Source organism: Oncorhynchus nerka, linkage group LG20 (assembly GCF_034236695.1).
Source record: "Oncorhynchus nerka isolate Pitt River linkage group LG20, Oner_Uvic_2.0, whole genome shotgun sequence".
Lineage (NCBI taxonomy): Eukaryota > Metazoa > Chordata > Actinopteri > Salmoniformes > Salmonidae > Oncorhynchus > Oncorhynchus nerka.
Window position 1 is genome coordinate 84,286,362 of NC_088415.1, and position 26,931 is coordinate 84,313,292.

Sequence of the window (26,931 nt, forward strand, 5' to 3'; positions counted from 1 at the left end):
AAGGTTGCATGTTCAAATCCCAGAGCTGACAAGGTACAAATCTGTCATTCTGCCCCTGAACAGGCAGTTAACCCACTGTTCCTAGGCCGTCATTGAAAATAAGAATTTGTTCTTAACTGACTTGCCTAGTTAAATAAAGGTTAAGAAAAAACAATTTTGAGTCTCATCCTGCAGCCTTACAATGTATTCAAAATCAAACATATAGCCCAATGTTTGTATAACAACTAAAGTTACATTGATAACTCTAAATTAAGCATACCTATTTCTTTGTTAACCGCTCAACACAGAATGTGCACACTCCCTCAAATCGTTTGAAGAAAATGTTTATGTTTTATTCAGCTTTTTTCAATTGCATTCTTCATACTATAAAATAATGTCACTGAATTATAAGCAAATAGTGTCTGCTAAATGAACTAGTGTAGCCCACAGCCATTTGGTATAGTCAGATCAGGACCTAACATAAGGATAACTCAGAGTATGTTATTCTTTTCTCCTGAAATGTACTTAATTTTCTTCAAATCATGCTTCTTTAGACATGTCTAAAATAAATAATGGATTTATTGTGAAGGTTTAGGCTATATTACATGGATTTATTAGACTTTTTAAAATGGCTTGTGTGAAAGCCAGGAGATGCTAAATGTGTTTATGTTAATTACCGTAAAACCAATAGTTATTTGTTTGACAATCACAGGCTGACGAAATTTTGTGACCGCCACAGCCCAACACTTGTTTGCAACTGTTGGACTAATGATTACACCCTATATCAGTTGATGCAGGCACTAGTGTACAAGGCGGTATTGAATGTCACTATCTGTCCATGTGTCACTGTCTTCCCTCATCTACAATGGCACTGACCGCCACTGATACACATTCTCTGAACACCAAACACATACACATTCCCTGAACACCAAACACATGTCCTGAACACCAAACACATAAACATTCCCTGAACACCAAACACATGCCCTGAACACCAAACACATGTCCTGAACACCAAACACATGTCCTGAACACCAAACACATAAACATTCCCTGAACACCAAACACATGCCCTGAACACCAAACACATAAACATTCCCTGAACACCAAACACATGCCCTGAACACCAAACACATGTCCTGAACACCAAACACATGCCCTGAACACCAAACACATGTCCTGAACACCAAACACATACACATTCCCTGAACACCAAACACATGTCCTGAACACCAAACACATAAACATTCCCTGAACACCAAACACATGTCCTGAACACCAAACACATACACATGCCTGCAGTACACGAGTTTGATTACAGTATTTATTTCATTAAATTCCATGTCCTTTAACACTATCTCTATGAGGGGTTGAGATTCATTTGCTGGTTTTGTGTATTTAATCAAATCTGCACTTTGATTCCTCAGTTGGTTTCTGTGACCCCATATGTGCCAAGAAATTGTCACCTAGCAACAAAAATGTGAATGGCCTCACCTTCACCCTCTATGAACCGAGAAGACTTCCACATGCTGCATGTCGGTAAGCTAGAAAAAGGTCCCCAAAGGTCACCAGGAGCACATTTGGTCAAAGTGACATATTGTGAGGATTTGGTCATTTTGTCTCCATCGCAAAGCAATCCATCAATTATACTTCCCTTCCACACACTGTGGCCTCTTGCATGTTCTCAAGTGACACTTCTGTTCTTTACCAGGGTGATGCCATCTCAGTCTTGGATAGCCAACTATTGCAGCCTCAAAGACCTGATTGTAGGTAAGAGTATATCCCTACTACTTTATCCAGTAACGTCCCTGGTAATGTCCAATATTCTACTGCCATTTACTTTATGTTCATATTCTTATTTTTTACTATTTCTCATTGTTGTTGCATTGTCAAGAAGGAACCTGCGAGTAAACATTTCGTTGAAGGATGTATATCATGCGTGTCCCGGACATGCGACTAAATGCTTCGATCACACCGACAGTGTTTTTGCATTTTGGTACACCAGAATTACATTCATTTCCAACGAAACGCTGCGCTTGCCTTGCAGCATTGCGTTTCAGAGGCAGTTGCAGTGCGTTCGGCTTGGTGTATACGTATGCGTCAAACTGTCTGCGTAGACGGCTTGATAGAAATTGTAGCAGAAGGAGAATGTTAAACTGTTGTTGCATACATATATATTTGCCAGCAGCATACCACCCTGCATACCACTGCTGGAGGGTTGGTCCTGGTCAGTGGGATGCAGGATGGTATGCTGCTGGCTACTCAGGTAAAATATAATAAATGTAGGCTACACTCTCTGGAGCCCTCTGGTTCTGTATGTTCATAATAACATAGGCCTACGTGACTTAGTTTCAAACGTCGTTCTAAAATGTACATGGTACATTTTTTACGTTGATATTTGTGAACACTCAATTCAAAACGCTTAACAATATTCATGTTTCTGTTGTAAATTAATACACCAATTGATTTAGCTTTGGAGGGAAACCCCTTGCTTGCATAAAAAAATGTGGCTAGTAGTTATCAAGGTTTAGCTTAATTTGTACACATTGTCATGATTGGGTTGGACTGTTCTTTTCAGGGAAGTCACCTTATGTTTGATATTTAAAAAAGACTGAAGTCAGATCCGTTGAATTAACATGAGTGTGAGAACAGACAGTTGCAGTATTTGTAACATGTTTATAGCCAAAGAAAAGATTACAGTAATTAGGACTATTCAGTCCAACATCAAATCCATCAGAAAACACTGGAAGCAGATGACAAGATTCTATGAAAGTGGGAAAAGTTGTGACATAACTCTTGAATTACAGCTCCTCCCCCAGATGGTGATTGGAACGTGCAGCAAGTCAATAAGTCAATGAAATTATACATTCAAATATATTATTAACATGAATATGACTGATAAACAGCATAAAATCATTGAAAATACAGTACAATAGTTCACATCTGCAGAACATGATGTACCAATAGAATTTCAATCTGCTATGCCTTGGATCATAATCCATCAAACTTTCTGGACAGTTTTCACTGTCAGTCGAAATTTCTGATCAGGTCGCTTCGCCCGAACGATGTCGTAGATCTAGTAGAGAAAATAGATCACTATTTAGTTCAACTCAAGCTCATCTAGATCTTATTTTCCAATATAAATAATTGTATAATCGATCAATCATATGCATTGGAACTTTATATAAAATATGCTACCCGGGATATAAACATAGATATATTTTTTTTGACCTTACTCAAGACTGGATCAGCTGTAGTCTCATTTAGCTCCTGATAAGATTGGACAGCGACCTGAAGAATTGCAAATCCTATATTTGGGCAAGAATATTCAAATTATTTCAGTAAATAAAAGACAATTAGCCGAGTATCATAATTCAATGTATTTATTTTATGCTTAAATACCCACCACTTTCCAGGGGTTTAGTACCAAAAGCTGGGTCCACATAAGGGGTAGTAAGAGTTGGAGGTGTTGTCACCTGTGTCGTGGTAGCCCTTGGTCCCATTGTAGTTGTGAAGCTGATGGGGTAAATATTGACATGAAGCTGTATCTCTCATTAGCCTGAAACCCAAACCTGTTTTAGGCTAAACATTCCACTCCCTGTACTCCGTGTCATATACAAAACATTACATTATAAGGAGTGGAATGATAGCCCAAACATTCTAGTACCCATTCTAGTATATATATTTTATGATCACAACAAGCAATACAATAATACAAAATAAAGTCGTTTTTACAGTAGTCATCACACTTCTCTACTTCCTACTATATTTTAAATATCAGCATTTGATCCAAATTTAATCATCTGATTTTTTCAATTAAATTGTTCCATTCTTTTCCACATATCATTTTTGTTGTTGTTGACTTACTCATGCTCATTACTAATGACTGGAAGATACTTATCTTCACTGATATCTGGGTTTGGTCATGCCACAACTGTCTGGACATTAAAAACATGTTAAATTGATAACTTACCAAAGGATTGCCCTGCAGACAAAGCAACACATCCAACACAAAATAATAGGAAAAGCATGATGTTGTTTCAGACGACAGAGCCCCGACTGAGCTGTGATGTGGGAAGATTCTATTCAGAGAGTCCAGTCCGTCTGACAATCTATGTTCAACATGAGGATGTTGACTCTTCTATTCATCGTGGGAGGGATTTGCCTTTTAAATAATGCCCAGGTTTTCAAAAATTAATTTGAGGCACAAGTGATTTCAGAAAATGGTCAAACCCCCTCCTCTTGAACTATTTTAATAGCTATGAGGAAGTTGTTCCATATATATATATATATATCTCACAAGATTTTATGTCAAAACCTCAACCATTTTTTAAAGGTCCAACGAAACCGTTTTTTAAATCTCAATTACACATCATTTCTGGGTAACAATTAAGTACCTTACTGCGATTGTTTTCAATAAAAATTTAAAAAAGAAACAAAAATAGCTCCTTAACAAAGAGCAATTTCTCAAGCAAGCATTTGGTCACCAGGCAGGCCAAAACACCATCCCACCAAAACAGCCTTAAATTTCAGGTGGTCTTTTCAAACAGCTCTTACTCTAAAAGGGCATTATCATCATTTTCACAGTATTATTCCAACCTCATAGTGTGGAAATATATATAAAACACAGAAAAAAACGTTTTTGACTACATTGGGCATTTAAACAAAACAAGTGTATTATCAACTAATTGATCATTCTGACAAGCAACCATCTATTTTATTGGGATATATCCAGAAACACATTGCCAGGAGTAAAAATTCATTTAGAAAAAGTACATATTTTTTATGCACATTTACAATACAATTCTATAAAGGTTAGCTGACAAATGGAAAATATGTGCATTTCAAAGAAAAGGAAAATCATATATTTTTTAAGTGTATTTCTCATATCACTGCCAGTTGTCCCAGTTCGTAAAAAAAAATCAACAACATGCAAATCAAATCAACTCACCAGTACACATTGAACAGTGACACACATTCTCTTTCCTAGTGGCACTACAGTCACATTAGCCTTCTGGTGCTTTAAGTGAGGCTGTCCTATTGTGGGGTTTCTCTATGGGCTCTGGCGCTTGCTACCGCTGCTGCTGCTGGTGGAGCTGGGTGGATGGGAGTCCCGTGGAGAGGTGAGAGGAGGGGACGTAACGGACAACCCCAGACCCAGCTCCAGAGTCTTAACAGGGGGAGACTGCACTGACGCCGCCCTTTGGCTGCTGCTGGCTGAAGACCCAGCTGACCTGCAATGGAAAAATACAAAATACATTTAAGAAGCTATATTTTACAAGAACATATTGATATACAATGAGTGTACAAAACATGCTCTTTCCATGACAGACTGACCAGGTGAATCCAGATGAAAACTATTATCCCTTATTGATGTCACCTGTTAAATCAACTTTGATCAGTAGAAGACAGGTTAAGGAAGGATTTCTAAGCCTTAAGACAATTGAGACATGGATTGTGTACAGTGCTTTCATAAAGTATTCAGACCCCTTGACTTTTTCCAAATTTTGTTACATTATAGCCTTATTCTAAAATGGATTAACTTGTTTTTCCCCCTCATCAATCTACACACAATAACAATGCAAAAACATTTTTTTTTTAAATGTTTGCAAATAAATCATTCAAATAAGTGTCGCTGCACAGCTATTTTCAGGTTTCTCCAGAGATGTTTCGGGTTTTGCAAACATTTCTAAAAACCTGACTTTCACTTTGACACCATATGTGAACTGGTTGCCCCCCATCTATCTTCAGAGCTCGTGCTGCTAGGTGACCTAAACTGGGACATGCTTAACACCCCGGCCATCCCACAATCTAAGATTGATGCCCTCAATCTCACACAAATTATCAATGAACCTACCAGGTACAACCCCAAAGCTGTAAACACGGGCACCCTCATAGATATCATCCTAACCAACCTGCCCTCTAAATATACCTCTGCCGTTTTCAGAGGTGTATTCTGTTTTTGGGTCTTCGATCAAACGCCCACCCCTCATCACTGTCAAACGCTCCCCAAAACACTTCAGCGAGCAGGCCTTTCTAATCATTACATTTAACATTTACATTTAAGTCATTTAGCAGACGCTCTTATCCAGAGCGACTTACAAATTGGTGCTTTCACCTTATGACATCCAGTGATCGACCTGGCCCGGGTATCCTGGAAGGATATTGACCTCATCCCATCAGTAGAGGATGCCTGGTTTTTTAAATTGTATTCCTTCCTCACCATCTTAAATAAGCATGCCCCATTCAAGAAATTTACAACCAGGAACAGATATAGCCCTTGGTTCTCTCCAGACCTGACTTTCCTTAACCAACACAAAAACATCCTGTGGCGTTCTGCATCAACATCGAACAGCCCCCGTGATGTGCAACTTTTCAGGGAAGTTAGAAACCAATATACACAGGCAGTTAGAAAAGCCAAGGCTAGCTTTTTCAAGCAGACATTTGCTTCCTGCAACACAAACTCAAAGTTCTGGGACACTGTAAAGTCCATGGAGAATAAGAGCACCTCCTCCCAGCTGCCCACTGCACTGAGGATAGGAAACTCTGTCACCACCGATAAATCCACTATAATTGAGAATTTCAATAAGCATTTTTCTTCGGCTGGCCATGCTTTCCACCTGGCTACCCCTTCCCCGGTCAACAGCACTGCACCCCCCACAGCAACTCACCCAAGCCTTCCCCATTCCTCCTTCTCCCAAATCATGTCAGCTGATGTTCTGAAAGAGCTGCAAAATCTGGACCCCTATAAATCAGCCGGGCTAGACTATCTGGAACCTTTCTTTCTAAAATTATCTGCCGAAATTGTTGCAACCCCAATTACTAGCCTGTTCAACCTCTCTTTCGTGTCGTCTGATATTCCCAAAGATTGGAGCTCACAGATCACTGCACCTGTTCATAGCCCATCTGTATACAGCCCATCTATCTACCTCATTCCCATACTGTATTTATTTATTTTGCTCCTTTTGCACCACAGTATCTCTACTTGCACATCCATCTTTTGCACATCTACCATTCCAGTGTTTAATTGCCATATTGTAATTACTTCGCCACCATGGCCTATTTATTGCCTTAACTCCCTTATTTGCACTCATTGTATATAGACTTTTTTTCTACTGTATTATTGACTGTATGTTTTGTTCATTCCATGTGTAACTCTGTGTTGTTGTATGTGTTGAACTGCTATGCTTTATCTTGGCCAGGTCGCAGTTGCAAATGAGAACTTGTTCTCAACTAGCTTACCTAGTTAAATAAAGGTGAAATAAAAAAATAAATCCTCATCGGCAGACTCAACAGCCTTGGTTTCTCAAATGATTGCCTCGCCTGGTTCACCAACTACTTCTCTGATAGTTCAGTGTGTCAAATCGGAGGGTCTGTTATCCGGGCCTCTGGCAGTCTCTATGGGGGTGCCACAGGTTTCAATTATTGGGCAGACTCTCTTCTCTGTATACATCAATGATGTCGCTCTTGCTGCTGGCGAGTCTCTGATCCACCTCTACGCAGACGACACCATTCTGTATACTTCTGGCCCTTCTTTGGACACTGTGTTAACAACCCTCCAGACGAGCTTCAATGCCATACAACTCTCCTTCCATGCCCTCCAACTGCTCTTAAATACAAGTAAAACTAAATGCATGCTCTTCAACCGATCGCTGCCTGCACCTGCCCGCCCATCCAGCATCACTACTCTGGACGGTTCTGACTTAGAATATGTGGACAACTACAAATACCTAGGTGTCTGGTTAGACTGTAAACTCTCCTTCCAGACTCACATCAAACATCTCCAATCCAAAGTTAAATCTAGAATTGGCTTCCTATTTCACAACAAAGCATCTTTCACTCATGCTGCCAAACATACCCTCGTAAAACTGACCATCCTACCGATCCTCGACTTCGGCGATGTCATTTACAAAATAGCCTCCAATACCCTACTCAATAAATTGGATGCAGTCTATCACAGTGCCATCCGTTTTGTCACCAAAGCCCCATATACTACCCACCACTGCGACCTGTACACTCTCGTTGGCTGGCCCTCGCTTCATACTCGTCGCCAAACCCACTGGCTCCAGGTCATCTACAAGACCCTGCTAGGTAAAGACCCCCCTTATCTCAGCTCGCTGGTCAACATAGCAGCACCCACCCGTAGCACGCGCTCCAGCAGGTATATCTCTCTGGTCACCCCCGAAGCCAATTCCTTCTTTGGCCGCCTCTATTTCCAGTTCTCTGCTGCCCATGACTGGAACGAACTACAAATATCTCCCTCACTAGCTTTAAGAACCATCTGTCAGAGCAGCTCACAGATCACCGCACCTGTACATAGCCCATCTATAAATATCCCAAACAACTACCTCGTCCCCTACTGTATTTATTTATTTTGCTCCTTTGCACCCCAGTATTTCTACTTTGCACATTCACCTACTGCAAATCTACTATTCCAGTGTTTTACTTGCTATGTTGTATTTACTTCGCCACCATGACCTATTTATTGCCTTTACCTCCCTTATCGCATTTGCTCACATTATATATAGACTTATTTTTCTACTGTATTCAAATCAAATCAAATTTTATTTGTCACATACACATGGTTAGCAGATGTTAATGCGAGTGTAGCGAAATGCTTGTGCTTCTAGTTCCGACAATGCAGTAATAACCAACAAGTAATCTAACTAACAATTCCAAAACTACTGTCTTATACACACACAAGTGTAGGGGGATAAAGAATATGTATATAAAGATATATGAATGAGAGATGGTACAGAGCGGCATAGGCAAGATACAGTAGATGGTATCGAGTACAGTATATACATATGAGATGAGTATGTAAACAAAGTGGCATAGTTAAAGTGGCTAGTGATACATGTATTACATAAAGATGCAGTAGATGATATAGAGTACAGTATATACGTATACATATGAGATGAATAATGTAGGGTATGTAAACATTATATTAGGTAGCATTGTTTAAAGTGGCTAGTGATATATTTTACATCATTTCCCATCAATTCCAATTATTAAAGTGGCTGGAGTTGAGTCAGTGTGTTGGCATCAGCCACTCAATGTTAGTGGTGGCTGTTTAACAGTCTGATGGCCTTGAGATAGAAGCTGTTTTTCAGTCTCTCGGTCCCAGCTTTGATGCACCTGTACTGACCTCGCCTTCTGGATGATAGCGGGGTGAACAGGCAGTGGCTCGGGTGGTTGTTGTCCTTGATGATCTTTATGGCCTTCCTGTAACATCGGGTGGTGTAGGTGTCCTGGAGGGCAGGTAGTTTGCCCCCGGTGATGCGTTGTGCAGAACTCACTACCCTCTGGAGAGCCTTACGGTTGTGGGCGGAGCAGTTGCCGTACCAGGCGGTGATACAGCCCGCCAGGATGCTCTCGATTGTGCATCTGTAGAAGTTTGTGAGTGCTTTTGGTGACAAGCCAAATTTCTTCAGCCTCCTGAGGTTGAAGAGGCGCTGCTGCGCCTTCTTCACGATGCTGCAGACAGCATCGTGTGGGTGGACCAATTCAGTTTGTCTGTGATGTGTACGCCGAGGAACTTAAAACTTGCTACCCTCTCCACTACTGTTCCATCGATGTGGATAGGGGGGTGTTCCCTCTGCTGTTTCCTGAATTCCACAATCATCTCCTTAGTTTTGTTGACGTTGAGTGTGAGGTTATTTTCCTGACACCACACTCCGAGGGCCCTCACCTCCTCGCTGTAGGCCGTCTCGTCGTTGTTGGTAATTAAACCTACCACTGTTGTGTCGTCCGCAAACTTGATGATTGAGTTGGAGGCGTGCGTGGCCACGCAGTCGTGGGTGAACAGGCAGTACAGGAGAGGGCTCAGAACGCACCCTTGTGGGGCCCCAGTGTTGAGGATCAGCGGGGTGGAGATGTTGTTGCCTACCCTCACCACCTGGGGGCGGCCCGTCAGGAAGTCCAGTACCCAGTTGCACAGGGCGGGGTCGAGACTCAGGGTCTCGAGCTTGATGACGAGCTTGGAGGGTACTATGGTGTTAAATGCCGAGCTGTAGTCGATGAACAGCATTCTCACATAGGTATTCCTCTTGTCCAGATGGGTTAGGGCAGTGTGCAGTGTGGTTGAGATTGCATCGTCTGTGGACCTATTTGGGCGGTAAGCAAATTGGAGTGGGTCTAGGGTGTCAGGTAGGGTGGAGGTGATATGGTCCTTGACTAGTCTCTCAAAGCACTTCATGATGACGGAAGTGAGTGCTACGGGGCGGTAGTCGTTTATCTCAGTTACCTTAGCTTTCTTGGGAACAGGAACAATGGTGGCCCTCTTGAAGCATGTGGGAACAGCAGACTGGGATAGGGATTGATTGAATATGACCGTAAACACACCAGCCAGCTGGTCTGCGCATGCTCTGAGGGCGCGGCTGGGGATGCCGTCTGGGCCTGCAGCCTTGCGAGGGTTAACACGTTTAAATGTTTTACTCACCTCGGCTGCAGTGAAGGAGAGGCCGCATGTTTTGGTTGCAGGCCGTGTCAGTGGCACTGTATTGTCCTCAAAGCGGGCAAAAATGTTATTTAGTCTGCCTGGGAGCAAGACATCCTGGTCCGTGACGGGGCTGGTTTTCTTTTTGTAATCCGTGATTGACTGTAGACGCTGCCACATACCTCTTGTGTCTGAGCCGTTGAATTGAGATTCTACTTTGTCTCTATACTGACGCTTAGCTTGTTTGATTGCCTTGCGGAGGGAATAGCTACACTGTTTGTATTCGGTCATGTTTCCGGTCACCTTGCCCTGATTAAAAGCAGTGGTTCGCGCTTTCAGTTTCACGCGAATGCTGCCATCAATCCACGGTTTCTGGTTTGGGAATGTTTTAATCATTGCTATGGGAACGGCATCTTCAACGCACGTTCTAATGAACTCGCACACCGAATCAGGGTATTCGTCAATGTTGTTGTCTGACGCAATACGAAACATATCCCAGTCCACGTGATGGAAGCAGTCCTGGAGTGTGGAATCAGATTGGTCGGACAAGCGTTGGACAAACCTCAGCGTGGGAGCTTCTTGTTTTAGTTTCTGTCTGTAGGCAGGGATCAACAAAATGGAGTCGTGGTCAGCTTTTCCGAAAGGAGGGCGGGGCAGGGCCTTATATGCGTCGCGGAAGTTAGAGTAGCAATGATCCAAGGTTTTGCCAGCCCTGGTTGTGCAATCGATATGCTGATACAATTTAGGGAGTCTTGTTTTCAGATTAGCCTTGTTAAAATCCCCAGCTACAATGAATGCAGCCTCAGGATGTGTGGATTCCAGTTTGCAAAGAGTCAAATAAAGTTCGTTCAGGGCCATCGATGTGTCTGCTTGGGGGGAATATATAAGGCTGTGATTATAATCGAAGAGAATTCCCTTGGTAGATAATGCGGTCGACATTTGATTGTGAGGAATTCTAAATCAGGTGAACAGAAGGACTTGAGTTCCTGTATATTGTTGTGGCCACACCACGTCTCGTTAGCCATAAGGCATACGCCCCGCCCCTCTTCTTACCAGAAAGATGTTTGTTTCTGTCGGCGCGATGCGTGGAGAAACCAGCTGGCTGCACCGACTCCGATAGCGTCTCTCCAGTGAGCCATGTTTCCGTGAAGCAAAGAATGTTACAGTCTCTGATGTCCCTCTGGAATGCTACCCTTGCTCGGATTTCATCAACCTTGTTGTCAAGAGACTGGACATTGGCGAGAAGTATACTGGGGAGTGGTGCACGATGTGCCCGTCTCCGGAGTCTGACCAGAAGACCGTTTCGTTTCCCTCTTTTACGAAGTCGTTTTTTTGGGTCGCCGGCTGGGATCCATTCCGTTGTCCTGGGTGAAAGAAAGAACGCAGGATCCGCTTCGCGAAAGTCATATTCTTGGTCGTACTGATGGTGAGTTGACGCTGCTCTTATATTCAGTAGTTCTTCTCGACTGTATGTAATGAAACCTAAGATGACCTGGGGTACTAATGTAAGAAATAACACATAAAAAAACAAAAAACTGCATAGTTTCCTAAGAACGAGAAGCGAGGCGGCCATCTCTGTCGGAAGTTCATTATGCGCCGGAAGTTATTATTGACTGTATGTTTACTTTACTCCATGTGTAACTCTGTGTTGTTGTATGTGCCGACATGCTTTGCTTTATCTTGGCCAGGTCGCAGTTGTAAATGAATACTTGTTCTCAACTGGGGCGGCAGGGTAGCCTAGTGGTTAGAGTTGTACTAGTAACCGAAAGGTTGCAAGTTCATATCCCTGAGCTGACAAGGTACAAATCTGTCGTTCTGCCCCTGAACAGGCAGTTAACCCACTGTTCCTAGGCCGTCATTGAAAATAAGAATTTGTTCTTAACTGACTTGCCTAGTTAAATAAAGGTAAAATAAAAAATAACTTGCCTACCTGGTTAAATAAAGGCAAATTATTTATTTATTTAAAAAATTATGGGGTATTGTGTGTAGATTGATGGGGAAAGAAATGTATTTAATCCATTTTAAAATAAGACTAACACAATGTGGAAAAGGGGAAGGGGTCTGAATACTTTCCGAATGTACTGTACGTGTGCCATTCAAAGGGTGATTGGGCAAGACAAAATATGAAGTGCGTTTTGAACGGTGTATGGTAGTAGGTTGACACCGGTTTGTGTCAAGAACTGCTACGCTGCTGGGTTTTTCACTCTCAACAGTTTCCCGTGTATATCAAGAATGGTCCACCACCCAAAAGAAATCCAGCCATGGGAAACATTGGAGTCAACATGGGCCAGCATCCCTGTGGAACGCTTTCGACACCTTGTAGAGTCCATGCACTGACAAATTGAGGCTGTTCTGAAGGTATTCCTAATGTTTTGTACACTCTGTGTAAATTATCAGGAGATATTATTGGAAACTTTGAGATTCAGAAATAACAGTATGGACAATTCCGTTGTAGCAATCTAAAAACAAGGCATCCAAAAAACAGCTAAACAGGAAAAACCTTTGTGGTTTTAAAATGTGTCAGGAAGAAAAGGAATGTAGCTTTCAGATATGTCCCTAACTGTGAGTCTCTCAATTTTTACCCGTCGGCCCCAAAAAAGTATCTCTAGAGGGTATTTGGCTACGGAGTTTATATTGTAGACCCCTGAGCTAGATAGACTGTGTAAAATAGTTGTGACGTACCTGAGAGAGACGGAGCTGCGAGCAGAGTTAGTCTTTGAGCTCTGTCGGCTGGCAGGGGTGGAGGCAGGAGACGGCAGGGGCAAGTTGGCCTGGGACACATACAGTACACACAAATCAAATTAGACCTTTTTAAGTCCTGAGTAAAAGGCCATCCAAAGTGAGACTTAGTGGAATGGGTCAACTTCTGGATGGGTCAACTTCTTGTTTGCTTTTAGAGTGAGTTGCCAGAAATGGATTAGTTTAGATTTATTAGATTGGTTTGAAACCTAGCTATCCCTAAAACCTTACATTTAGCATTTCCTTGAATCAACTAACATCAGGGCAATTCGCTGTCAGAATTTCAGAATGTCATTGCCTTGCCCAACTCTACAAGGCTAAAAAGGTATAATTAACACACCTTCACTTTTATATATTTTTTTCTTTGTTTCTCCCCATAGGAGAACCCTTTGGTTGTGAAAAATGTTAATTTACTGGTAAAAGGTTTCACATGAACCTCGTATTAGTGATAGGTTTCTACTTTGATTCTACTATTTGAAGAACCCATCTTGGTTCTAGGTGGCATCTTTTTTCAAAGACTGTATTATCAGGTGTATGAAGAAAAACATCATACTTTTTTTTCTCTTCTCCCCAATTTCGTGGTATCCAATTGTTACTACTATCTTGTCTCATCGCTACAACTCCTGTACGGGCTCGGGAGAGACAAAGGTTGAAAGTCATGAGTCCTCCGATACACAACCCAACCAAGCCGCACTGCTTCTTAACACAGCGCGCATCCAACCCGGAAGTCAATATGTCGGAGGAAACACCGTGCACCTGGTTAGCGCGCACTGCGCCCAGCCCGCCACAGGAGTCGCTGGTGCGCGATGAGACAGGATATCCCTACCGGCCAAGCCCTCCCTAACCCGGACGACACTAGGCCAATTGTGCATCGCCCCACAGCCTGGGCGCAAACCCAGAGTCTCTGATGGCACAGCTGGCGCTGCAGTACAGCGCCCTTGACCGCTGCGCCACTCGGGAGGCCCTACTTTTTATAGTAAAAAGAAAAGAAGGCTACCTGGACAAAGTACATGTGTAGAGCTGATCTGAGGTCAGGTTGTTCCTCCATGGCAACCAGCAGCATCTTGTTGATATTCTTATTGAAGTCCTTCAGCTCCCTCAGCTCAATGTCCCTCTCCTCAAATGTCTCCTCCTTGGCCTTCTTGGCCGACCGGATCTCTTTGGTCAGTTTGGAGCACTGTCATGGAGGATAGCAAGGGATGAACACATAGCAGTGATAAGTAGGGCCAGGATTTTTTCCTGACCCTATGACCAACTAATGTTTATGACTGCCTATGACAGACGTTATATGTCTTGTGTAGCTGTTATAAAGGCTTTATGAATGCATACATAAGGGGGCTACAGTAAAGTACATTTCATATTTCATATTTTTCTTTCGTCATTGAAGAATGGTGTGAACTCACTTGTTACAATGGTGTGAATTGTTGGGTGGTGGTATCAAACCTGCTTAGTGACCCTGTGGAGTTTCTCCTGCTGGGAAACCAGTTCTCTGTTCAGAGACATGATATGTGACTGGGTCTCTTCAGTCCTCACATTCTGAATGGCCTCCTCTTGAAGCAGGTTGTCGAGTGTATTGTTCATGCCCTTCCGATTTAAATCACACACACACGCACACACACACACATACAGTTATGATTGCACTGTCTGGTAGTTAAGAGTGAGTTGTCAGACAAGTCTATATTGGACCTGTTGTTCTTGGACACAAGCAGCCAATGTAAGGCGTGTGATGAAGACGAAAGAGATCATGATAGGGCTTAGGACATATCTAACACGCTGTACATGGGAAAGGCAGAGAGAGACAGAGAGGTAAAGTAACAACATGGAAATTAAGTACACAAAAGATGATTCTACTCCAGTTTCATGTGAGAAGATGATGGCCTGGTGGAAAACCCATGCTCACGTCAAGTCTAGGACCAGGAGTTTTCCTGATCAGGTTAAGTAGTCCAGTAAAACTCCTGACCCCAGTCATGGTTGGTTTGGTGGAGAAGTACCTGAATGTCCTCCTGCAGTTCTCGGATCTGCCTCCTCTTGTACTTGTACTTCTCCTCAGCAGCTCTCTTCTGCTCATCCAGCTTCAGTTTCTCCTGATACTCCTCACCTTCAAAACAGAGTTTTGGGTTCATTGTTAACTTCTATAAAAACATTAAAGGGTTGTACCAACACACTTTACAGCATGAAGCAAGAAATAAAAACCAAAACAGAGTTTAAAAGGAAGGCCTCCCGAGTGGCGCAGCAGTCTAAGGCACTGCAGTGCTTGAGTTGTCCCTACAGATCCAGGTTCAATCTCGGGCTGTGTCGCAGCCGGCCGCGAATGGGAGACCCATGAGGTGACGCATAATTGGCCCACCGTCGTCCGGGAAGCATTTGGCCGGCCAGGATGTCCTTGTCCCATCGCGCTATAGCGAATCCTGTGGCGGGCCAGGCACATGCACAGTGACCCTTCGCCAGTTGTGAGGTGTTTGCTCCGACACATTGGTGCGGATGGCTTCCAGGTTAAGTGGGCACTGTGTCAAGAAGCAGTGCGGCTTGGCGGGATCGTGTTTCGGAGGACGCATGGCTCTCGACCTTCGCCTCGTCCGTACAGGAGTTGCAGTGATGGGACAAGACTAACTACCAATCGGAGAGAAAAAGGAGTAAAAACTAAAACAAATAGTATAAAAGGATCTGAACAGAACAACAGTACAAAACAACCACCACATTAAAGTTATAAAATAGTTTATAAATAATATCCTCTCATCTGATTATGTTGGGTTTTCCCTTCATAGATATAGAACACTGATAACATTGATGCTTGTGTTACTATGGTGATGGCATAGAGTCAATATTTATTGCTGGCATATTTGTGTCATCTTTTGGGGGGGGGGGGGGGGGGCATAGAGTCCGAGGCTCAATCTCTAGCCACTTTAATAATTGGATGTAATAAATGTATCATTAGTTACTTAAACAATGACACTTTATATAATGTTTACATACCCTACATTACTCATGTCATATGTATATACTGTACTCATATGTATATACTGTATATATATACTGTACCATCTACTGCATCTTGCCTATGCAGTTCGGCCATCGCTCATCCATATATTTATATGTACACATTCTTAATCATTCCTTTACACTTGTGTGTATAAGGTAGTTGTTGTGAAATTGTTAGATTACTTGTTAGATATTACTGCATGGTCGGAACTAGAAGCACAAGCATTTCGCTACACTCGCATTAACATCTGCATGTGACCAATAAAATTTGATTTGATTTGTTGGAATCCGTTTCTCTCACAGGGAACCTTTCCTCATACAGTACGCACTGGACTCAGTCACTTTGTTGAAGGATTTGCGATAGGTTGTGTTGCGGCTGTTGACGACGTGGAGAGTGTTCTCCAGCGCTCGGATCTCCTTCTCCATCTTGCGGATCTTGGCGTCCAAATTGTCTCCCTCACGTTGGAGCTCCTCCTTCTCTTGGGCAGCCTTATGAAAAGCACATCACCCACGGTAGAAAGTAAAATGGTAAAACGTTTTTCTCAATTGATTTGTAAACAAAGTTCCATGTTCTCAAAACAATTAACAACTGTCAAAACTACAGTTGCAAGAAAAAGTATGTGAACCCTTTGGAATTACCTGGATTTCTGCATAAATTGGTCAAGAAATGTGATGTGATCTTCCTCTAAGTCACAACAATAGACAAACACAGTGTGCTTAAACTAATAAGACACAAATTATTGTATTTTTCTTGCCTATATTGAATACATAATTTAAACATTCAGTATAGGTTGAAAAAAGTATGTGAACCCCTAGGCTAATGACTTCTCCAAAAGTGAATTGGAGTCAGGAGTCAGCTAACCTGCAATCAATGAGACGAGATTGGAAATTTTGGTTAGAGCTGCCCTGGAATATAAAAAACGATCAAAAAATCTGATTTTGCTATTCACATGAAGCATTGCCTGATGTGAAACATGCCTCGAACAAAAGAGATCTCAAAAGACCTAAGATTAAGAATTGTTGACTTCCATAAAGCTGGAAAGGGTTACAAAAGTATCTCTAAAAGCCTTGATGTTCATCAGTCCACCGTAAGACAAATTGTCTATAAATGGAGAAAGTTCAACACTGTTGCTACTCTCCCTGGGAGTGGCTGTCCTGCAAAGATGACTGCAAGAGCACAGCACAGCATTCTCAATGAGGTTAAGAATAATCCTAGTGTCAGCTAAAGACTTACAGAAATCTCTGGAACATGCTAACTTCTCTGTTCTCTGTTGAGTCTACAACACGTAAAACACTAAAGAATGGTGTTCATGGGAAGACACCATGGAAGAAGCCAATGCTGTCCAAAAAACCCATTGCTACACGTCTGAAGTTCGCAAAAGCGCACCTGGATTTTGGCTAAATATTCTGTGGACAGATGAAACTACAGTTGAGTTGTTTGGAAGAAACACAACACTGTATGGAGAAAAAAAAGGCACAGCACACCAACATCAAAACCTCATCCCAACTGTAAAGTATGGTGAAGGGAGCATCATGGTTTGGGCTCCTTTGCTGCCTCAGGGCCTGGACAACTTGCTATCGTCGACGGAAAAATTTATTCCCATGTTTATCAAGACATTTTGCAGGAGAATGTAAGGCTCTGTCCCCCAATTGAAGCTCAACAAAAGTTGTGTGATGCAACAGGACAACGACCCAAATCAAAAGAATGGCTTCAACAGAAGAAAATCCTGACCTCAACCCGATGGAGATGCTATGACATGACCTCGAGAGCGGTTCACACCAGACATCCCAAGAATATTGCTGAACTGAAACAATTTTGTAAATAGGAATGGTCCAAAATTCCTCCTGACCGTTGTGCAGGTCTGATCCGCAACTATAGAAAACGTTTGGTTGAGGTTATTGCTGCCAAAGGAGGGTCAACCAGTTATTAAATCCAAGGGTTCACATACCTTACTTTTCCCACCCTCCACTGTGAATGTTTACACGGTGTGTTCAATAAAGACATAAAAACGTATAATTGTTTGTGTGTTATTAGATTAAGCAAACTGTGTTTGTCTATTGTTGTCAAATTATATGACCGATTTATGCAGAAATCCAGGTAATTTCAAAGAGTTCACATACAGTGGGGAGAACAAGTATTTGATAACCTGCAAAATCGGCAGTGTTTCCTACTTACAAAGCATGTAGAGGTCTGTAATTTTTATCATAGGTACATTTCAACTGTGAGAGACGGAATCTAAATTCAAAATCAAAAATCCAGAAAATCACATTGTATGATTTTTAAGTAATTAATTTGCATTTTACTACCAACCAGTAAGAATTCCGGCTCTCACAGACCTGTTAGTTTTTCTTTAAGAAGCCCTCCTGTTCTCCACTCATTACCTGTATTAACTGCACCTATTTGAAATCATTACCTGTATAAAAGAAACCTGTCCACACACTCAATCAAACAGACTCCAACCTCTCCACAATGGCCAAGACCAGAGAGCTGTGTAAGGACATCAGGGATACAATTGTAGACCTGCACAAGGCTGGCATGGGCTACAGGACAATAGGCAAGCAGCTTGGTGAGAAGGCAACAACTGCTGGCGCAAATATTAGAAAATTGAAGAAGTTCAAGATGACAGTCAATCACCCTCAGTCTGGGGCTCCGTGCAAGATCTCACCTCGTGGGGCATCAATGATCATGAGGAAGGTGAGGGATCAGCCCAGAACTACACGACAGGACCTGGTCAATGACCTGAAGAGAGCTGGGATCACAGTATCAAAGAAAACCATTAGTAACACACTACGCCGTCATAGACTAAAATCCTGCAGCGCATGCAAGGTCCCCCTGCTCAAGCCAGAGCATGTCCAGGCCCGTCTGAAGTTTGCCAATGACCATCTGGATGATCCAGAGGAGGAATGGGAGAAGGTCATGTGGTCTGATGAGACAAAAATAGAGCTTTTTGGGCGAAACTCCACTCGCCGTGTTTTGAGGAAGAAGAAGGATGAGTACAACCCCCAAAACACCATCCCAACTGTGAAGCATGGAGGTGGAAACATCATTCTTTGGGGATGCTTTTCTGCAAAGGGCACAGGACGACTGCACCGTATTGAGGGGAGGATGGATGGGGCCATGTATCGCGAGATCTTGGCCAACAACCTCCTTGCCTCAGTAAGAGCATTGAAGATGGGTCGTGGCTGGGTCTTCCAGCATGACAACGACCCGAAACACACAGCCAGGGCAACTAAGGAGTGGCTCCGTAAGAAGCATCTCAAGGTCCTGGAGTGGCCTAGCCAGTCTCCAGACCTGAACCCAATAGAAAATCTTTGGTGGGAGCTGAAAGTCCGTATTGCCCAGCGACAGCCCCGAAACCTGAAGGATCTGGAGAAGGTCTGTATGGAGGAGTGGGCCAAAATCCCTGCCTCAGTGTGTGCAAACCTGGTCAAGAACTACAGGAAATGTATGATCTCTGTAATTGCAAACAAAGGTTTCTGTACCAAATATTAAGTTCTGCTGTATCAAATACTTATGTCATGCAATAAAATGCAAATGAATTACATAAAAATCATACAATGTGATTTTCTGGATTTTTGTTTTAGATTCCGTCTCTCACAGTTGAAGTGTACCTATGATAAAAATTGCAGACCTCTACATGCTTTGTAAGTAGGAAAACCTGCAAAATCGGCAGTGTATCAAATACTTGTTCTCCCCACTGTACTTTTTCTTGACACTGTATATATTTTTTCACAATAAGCCAAATCAATTATTAACTGAAGCAATAGTTGGCTGGTGAATTTTTTTTGGTGTCTGAAGGAATTCTCACCTTGATCACATAATAAGCCTGTGATTTTTCCTCTTCTCCCTCGGGAGCAGCCATTGAGACAGTCATAATCTCATAGCGTTTCCTCATCTTGTCGACCTTGGACAGTCTCTCATGCACCTCAGCACTGAAATGAATCAATCAATGTATGCATAGAATAATTTGAGAGTGCTCTTCCCGACCATTGACGGCCTGATAAATCCTACCCCCGTAAACCTATGTGTAATTTCCTCCACATTTAAAATGTGCTGAGCTTGAGGCATATTTCAGAGAAGTTTTTATTGTTATTCTTATGTAGTAAATATTTTAGTTTCCATTTTCATTGTTTTGATTTATTTTTTCCTGTGACGCACATTGCATTGCATGTCTGAAATGTGCTGTATAAATAAAGCTTGATTTGATTAGACATAGAATATACACAATGGCTCAAAACACCAAGTGTCCAGCTATCCTATGTTCAATTCATTGGACATCTTTCTTTTCAAGTGCCGCATTACCACTTTATATGAGCCCTGGGAAAAACAAACACAACCCCCTCGTATGGCACTGGATCATCAAGCCCTGTATTCAGAGAGCATCTCAGAGTAGGAGTGCTGATCTGGAATCAGTCCCCCCCCCCCCCCCCCCCCGTCCATACAATCTTATTCATTATGATCTAAAAAACTCTATCTGAATATGGGCCCAGGTATGTTAGTACTGGGAAGGAGAAAAAGTCTGCACCCCCTGTGGATCCCCATGACCAGGTTCAGGGTTTAAAGGCATCAGATAAATAGCCCCCACAGCCAAAATCCCAAAGTATCCCTTTAAGAACACGTCACTATACTGTATGGGTAATAGGGTATCTTTTGGGAGCCCGTCTTAGACATACCTGAGTCCTTGGCGCTCCTGGTCAGTGATCTTGACCTGCTTGTTGAGCATCTCCCGGTGCGCTTTAATCTCCTCCTCCCGTTCCCTCATGGCCGTCTGCAGCTGCAGCCGCCGCTTCTCCAGCGAGAGCACGCTGTCCGCCTTGTTGTACAGCAGGTCACGCAGACGCTTGATCTCCAGCTTCAGGATGTTGTCCTCCACCATGGTGTCCTGAAGGTCAAAGGTCAGAGGCAACGAGTGGCTGTGTAAGAGTATGAGTTTCACATAATCGTTTTATTTAATAAGATTGATAAAGTCAAGGTTGGCTGAGTAAAACTGCAGTGACAGTGACTGTGTGTGCGCCTGCGTTCTCACCTGCTTCTTGAGCCGGAGCTTCTTCAGTTCCTTGTCGGAGATGTGGTTGAACAGGTGCAGCTCCTCGATCTTGGTGGTTAGGTCACTCTTCTCAGCTCCTGTCTTCTCCGCCTCTTTCCTCACACAGCGAATATCATCCTGTCAGACGACAGAAACAGTAAAATCACAAAATGTCTATACATATTTTTTTATGATTAGTTAAAATGTAATTATATGGTAACTGTAAATAGAGACTAATTTGAAAACAGAAAATTTGAGAAAAAAAAACACCAACATTTTTGGATGATTTCTATGATAAGATAGGGTTGCAAGAAATAGTCTTCCTACTTTTAAGGTGACAAAAACAACAGAAATACCCAAATCATCAGGAAAAATAGTATCAAGAACATTCTACAGTACGAGAGAGAGGTCTGTCCACCTGGAGCTTCTTGAGTTGGGTGGTGAGCATGGTGGCCGTCCTCTTCTTCTCTTCCAGCCTGTGGGCCAGCTTTTGGGCCTTCTTCTCCAGGACCTGCTTCTCCTCCGTGTTCACCTCGCCACGCAGACGCAACATCTTCCTCTCCAGCAGCTGGATCTGGAAGTCCTGGAGTAGCAAAGTTTGAGGTGGAGAGGGAGTTAGTGATGTACCCACTAGACCAAGCATACACCTCAAGACCAGCTGTATAGGTCGTGAAGAGGGCACGACAACACCTTTCCCCCCCTCAGGACACTGAAAAGATTTGATTTGTTTACCCTAATGGTAGAGGGAGATGTGATGACATTAGGGCGAACGCTAGCTATAACGGTCATGGTGGTAGAAATAGATAATGATCATATGGCAGTGGTCTAAGGGCTATCTGAAAGCGTCTGTTGAATGACCATGCTGTTATTACTATTCAAGTCGAATGTTATTTGTCACACGCGCCGATTACAACAGACCTTACAGTGAAATGCTTAATTACAAGCCCTTAACCAACAAAGCAGTTAAGAAAAATATGAGTTAAGAAAAAAACATTTACTAAATAAACTAAAGTAAAAAATAAAAGAGCAACAATAAAATAACAATAACGAGGCTATATACAGGGGTTACAGGTTAGTCGAAGTAATTGAGGTAATATGTACACATAGGTAGGGGTAAAGTGACTATGCATAGATAATAAACAGGGTGGGTATTGCATATTGTTAGTGATAGGAAAATAACAACTAGAGAAAGACTAGTGTTTCTGCTGTCTAGCCTGGTTGTAGATGATCTCCTGTTGCTTGAGGGAGTTCTGGTCCAGTTTACTGAGGCGGCTGTCCAGGTTGGAGAGAGCCACCCGGCTCCCAGAGAGCACGGCCATGGAGTCTTTCTCCTTCAACCTCAGGGCCTGTACCTCCTGGCTCTCACGGAACAGCACCTCGCGGTGGCGGTGCAGTTGGGCGTCCATGTCCTGCAGCCCACGACAGACGCAGAATGAGACAGTTCACCACAACATGGTCATGAGTACATTAACCAACACAATGTGACACTGAAGTCAACACATGGTTCACCAGCTCCAAAGAAAGACATCCGAGATGTTTCCCTGGTTGGCAAAATTATGAAAGAGAACCAATACACAATGTAACACTACATTACTCATGGGAATGAATAGAATGACATCAGCGCATCTAAATGAAAATAACTAAATGTGAGAATACAGTCAGTCAGAATAGGATTTAATGTATCAGTTTGATTGATACAATGTTCATATACTTCTAAATATCTAGCGATATCGAGTTCATATTGTGACCATTGCAAGGTAAAACGCAGTTAGCTCAAAGCAACCGCAGCCTGCCATCCCAGTACCATGCAGACACTCTTTCCGATAAACATACTGATATTAGAACAAAAACATTGTTTTATCATGCGGAGTGCACTCACTTTGATAGTTTGCTCCTCTTCCTTCAGTACTTGCTCCATCTGAGCGGCCCTCTCCTCCACGCTGAGGGTCGTCTCAGTCACTGTCTTCAGCTTCTCCTCCAGGGCTGTGTTATGAAGCTTGGCCCCCTTTATCCTGGACCAGGTTTACACACACACACACACACACACACACACACACACACACACACACCAGAACTAGTGAGAGGGTGGGTGTTCCACATAATTACATATAGAATCCCTGTGAGGGGATTAATTTAAATGTAAACGGTTAGTTCCCCCCAAAACGATGCCTCCAATTATTCCTATTTGACTGGTACTGAGGCCTGCCAATCTCTATGTCACACTTGTTGTTTTTGTCCTGGATGTCCTTTTTCATGTTGGCTAGCTGGGACCTCATGGACTCGACATCAGTAGCTGCTCTGTCCACTGTCCCTTTCAGACTCTCCAACTAGAAAGAGATATGTGATAATAACATGTAAGAAAAGCCATCATTCCCATAGAAAGAAGTCATACAGAATAAAAATACCTGTCAGCAGAAAGCTGACTTTTTTAATCACTTTCTTGAACAAGACACTATAAATGTAATTACATGCATATAAATGCTGATGAATTGCTGATGAATTGCAATGTTATAATGCCTGTAAATATTAGCAAATTATGAAATACTAATTTGTTAATGTTTCGTCCTGGGAAGAAAGCTCGGGACAACAGACACACAACAGACAGACTCACCTCGTCTTGTAGTCTGGTGCGGTTACTTTCCTGCTCCTGGAACTCCCGTCTCAGCTTGGCCGCCTGCCGGTCGGCCATGGCTATCTTCTTCTCGTACTCCTTGTTGTTCTCCGTCTCGCTCTCCAGGAAGGCCTTCTTCTCCTTGATCACTCCATTCCTCTCTCTGATGTCCTGGTTGACTTGGGTGAGGAGCTGGAAATATATAGCAAAATCCATTGCTTACATTGTCAGACCATTATTTTTTAGAAACTTCACAGTTGTACATCAGTCACTTTCATGTAGCCTTTTTTATGATTTTGATGGACTAATCTTAAGAAGGTGTCGTAATATGAAAAGGGGTGTTGAAACAGTGTTGTTTCAACTATAAAATACCTATAAAACACATGTAATCGTTTCTGGACCAAGTGATTATGTGAAAAAGTAAACTAGTGTCTTTACAATAGTTTCAAACTGCTATAATATTCCTAGCCTAGTTGAAATTGACAAAATGATAGTGAAGCAAAGTGAGTGTAGCATTCAATCTGGTTTATCCAGGCTATGATATCCCATCGTCATCTCAAATATTGTATGACTGACTGACTGTAATGACTGCAGGCTGCCATCTAGTGGTTACCATTGAACACTGCTGCATCTCGCTATCTCTTTTCTTCATCTGCTCGATGGTGTTCTCCCACTGGTGGATCAGCTCCTGTCTCTCTAGGTGAGCCTGGCGGAAGTTTTCTGCTGTCTTATCCAGACCAATCTGTTGGCAGAGCACAACTACAATACATGAGACACACTCTGATGGATATCAACAAGGAAGAATAAATGCTTTCTGTTTGATGTGGGAAGTATAAATCTCTAGTGTGTCAACAATGGACACACAGTAGCTTAAATGTCAACAAAATATTCTTTGTTGCGGGTGATTGAACATTGACTGATATTCCCGTGTTGTTCTGTACTAGTTAATGTACTGAACTGTAAGATAGCTGGTGTTTTAGACCTGTGCTGATATGGTCTCAGTCAGTTCGTTGTCCAGTGCCTTGTGCTTTTGGTTGGCCTCAAGCGTCATCTTCTCTATCAACAAAGTGAGCTCCTGTAAACAAAGAATGCAAACAGTAGTTTAGAAAATAGATTGTTGTACTGTTCATTAAGAATATCCCATTGTCAGTGAACTGTTCATTCTAGAGGATCCTGAAAGGAATGTAGTTGTTTGCCACTGTAACTGAGATCCAAGACCACACAGGGTACCCGGGTTTTCGTACCCCCATCATTCGGTCACTCACAACACCCATGACGTACCCGTATCCTGCTCTCGTCCTGCTGGGCGTACTTGATGATGGCCATGGTGTCCTCGTCCTTGTGTGCCGACTCCTCAAGCCAGGCATCCAGGGTCTGCTGGTCCCAATTCAGCTGGCTTTTCAGCTCTTCCAGCTTCTGGGTGGCTTTGAAGATGTTGTTCTGAGGAAACAGATGGCTAGACATTTATCTAATACAGTGGAACATACACTGAATATATTGTATGTTCTGGTGAATACTAGCAGTTGGAAATAGAACTACAGGCCAGAGAATTCTCAGTCATGGAGAGAGAGAGAGAAAGAGACCCAATGCTGTTTTGAGGAAAGACCTCTATTTTAGAACAGAAAGACCAGGATGTTGATGGTATGTAGAATAACCTCTTGTGCATTCTTCTTCTCCCTCAGAGCTCCAAGCTCGTTGTCCAGCTGTGCAATCTCCTGACGCAGGCGGCCCACCTCTCTCTCTGCCAGGGCCTTGAAATGCATCTCCGACTCAGTCTCTTTCTCCCTGGCTTTGCACAGAGCCTGATACAGTACAGATAAAAATAAACCAGTTATAGGACAGCATTTCAAAGTTGTTGCAAAACGATTACTGTCATACCTGTGTTCGCATGGCATTATTAATTCATCCTTGCATAAACATAATTACTTAGCAATATAACTACCAGTCATACAGTAATGGGTGTAGATCTATGCATGAGCTAAATAGTTTTGGGGGGTCAGAACCTCAGATTCCAAAATGGGCAAGTAGCTTTACCTGAGTTTGAGATAACTCCTGCCTAACATTTGTCAGGTGTTCAGCCATGGCTTGTATTCTATCCTTGTATCCACCAAGTTTGTTCTCCAGTTGTAACTTCTGATTTTGTTTCATTTGAAGCTGTGGAGAGGCAGGAAGTGCAAATGACAGTCATATTTCACATTGGACTGATGTTCATCCCAGGTCACGTTACCTGTTTCGTTTTAGCTAGCTAACGTTCGCTAACTAACTTAGATCCCTACCAACTGTCCGCTATGTAACTGGGGCAAAAATATTTCGATTTATATAAAATACAGATGAAACAAATGAAATATCAGATATTCTGGTACAGATAATCTAATAAACTGTTAGCTAACAGACACTTACCTCATCTTCCAAACCTTTATTTTCTGCATTGGCAACTGGGATGGCAAAGCCCTCGTCCCAGCCTACCTCGGATAAAAGTATGTTCGACATTTTTTCTGTATGACTAAATTCCAAGTTTTAGAACTGAATATCAAGCCAGCCCAATATGCCAACTAATTATTTACAATAAGTAATAAATTGCTACTTTGTTCTATTTTTGACAACTTGTAAAGGGTCATAACATGATACAAAACCGCCGTGTTGTCAATGCTGGTCCCTAGCAACCGTGTCAGGTGGTTAGTTACAACATCATCCGGTTGTAAAATAAAATCGCACGCGTCACAAGAGGGCCACACAACTACCACCACTTGGCAATGCATGCTACCGGAGTCACTGTACTCAGTTTATCCACTAAAAACTTTGTGAATCACACCAAAAGGTTAGAATTGAATTACTATTTTACAATAAACCATCCTGCCTATTTTCTATCCAACTTACATACTTAACATTGTAGGCCATCATTGTAAATAAGAATTTGTTCTTAACTGACTTGCCTAGTTAAGTAAATAATCACATTAAAGAATAGTTCATTCACTCTCAGGCCAGTAGCGCACAAAGGACATCACTATTTGAGAAACATCTGGAGTAAAATTAAACAATTGGAAGAATAGTACATCCTTTTAACATAAGACATACAAGTTCATATGCAGGTTTCAGGTATCAGCTTTGGCAGAGAGAAATATGACAGACAAGAGTGCATCACCATTATCAACACACAT

The 26,931-nt window shown here is 42.5% G+C and overlaps 1 protein-coding gene across 3 annotated transcripts; it reads right to left on the minus strand.

Annotated features, from left to right (window-relative positions):
- Window positions 1–2,635: 2,635 nt before the first annotated feature.
- On the minus strand, window positions 2,636–26,847 carry ccdc39 (coiled-coil domain 39 molecular ruler complex subunit). 3 transcript variants are annotated; one of them, XM_065005917.1, is made up of 23 exons: window positions 26,174–26,847; window positions 25,808–25,927; window positions 25,429–25,575; window positions 25,055–25,213; window positions 24,756–24,848; window positions 24,387–24,515; window positions 23,774–23,965; window positions 23,386–23,489; window positions 23,042–23,174; window positions 22,377–22,571; window positions 21,581–21,745; window positions 21,163–21,300; window positions 20,810–21,018; window positions 19,945–20,068; window positions 16,465–16,624; window positions 15,148–15,254; window positions 14,600–14,740; window positions 14,154–14,333; window positions 13,100–13,188; window positions 3,953–5,213; window positions 3,386–3,495; window positions 3,216–3,287; window positions 2,636–3,055 (listed from the first exon to the last, which is right to left on the minus strand). In XM_065005917.1, exons 1-20 carry the CDS (start codon window positions 26,261–26,263, stop codon window positions 5,033–5,035), a joined length of 2,856 nt encoding a protein of 951 aa, XP_064861989.1. In that variant the 5' UTR covers window positions 26,264–26,847; the 3' UTR covers window positions 2,636–3,055; window positions 3,216–3,287; window positions 3,386–3,495; window positions 3,953–5,032. The 3 variants fall into 3 exon arrangements, with proteins under 3 accessions (XP_064861989.1, XP_029480042.1, XP_064861990.1); XM_029624182.2 differs by having other exon boundaries at window positions 3,386–5,213; XM_065005918.1 differs by lacking the exons at window positions 21,581–21,745; window positions 22,377–22,571; window positions 23,042–23,174; ... (6 more) ...; window positions 25,808–25,927; window positions 26,174–26,847 and having other exon boundaries at window positions 3,386–5,213; window positions 20,810–21,049; window positions 21,163–21,252.
- Window positions 26,848–26,931: the final 84 nt, after the last annotated feature.

What these genes read in the sequence shown, in the direction of transcription:
- ccdc39 (XM_065005917.1), bottom strand. Translation starts at nt 26,263, where the DNA reads ATGTCGAACATACTTTTATCCGAGGTAGGCTGGGACGAGGGCTTTGCC. An exon ending in CTGAGACCATATCAGCACAG is followed by an intron (nt 24,516 to 24,755) that starts GTCTAAAACACC and finishes CTCTGCCAACAG; the next exon opens with ATTGGTCTGGATAAGACAGC. An exon ending in CAGGAGCGCCAAGGACTCAG is followed by an intron (nt 20,069 to 20,809) that starts GTATGTCTAAGA and finishes GATTCATTTCAG; the next exon opens with TGCTGAGGTGCATGAGAGAC.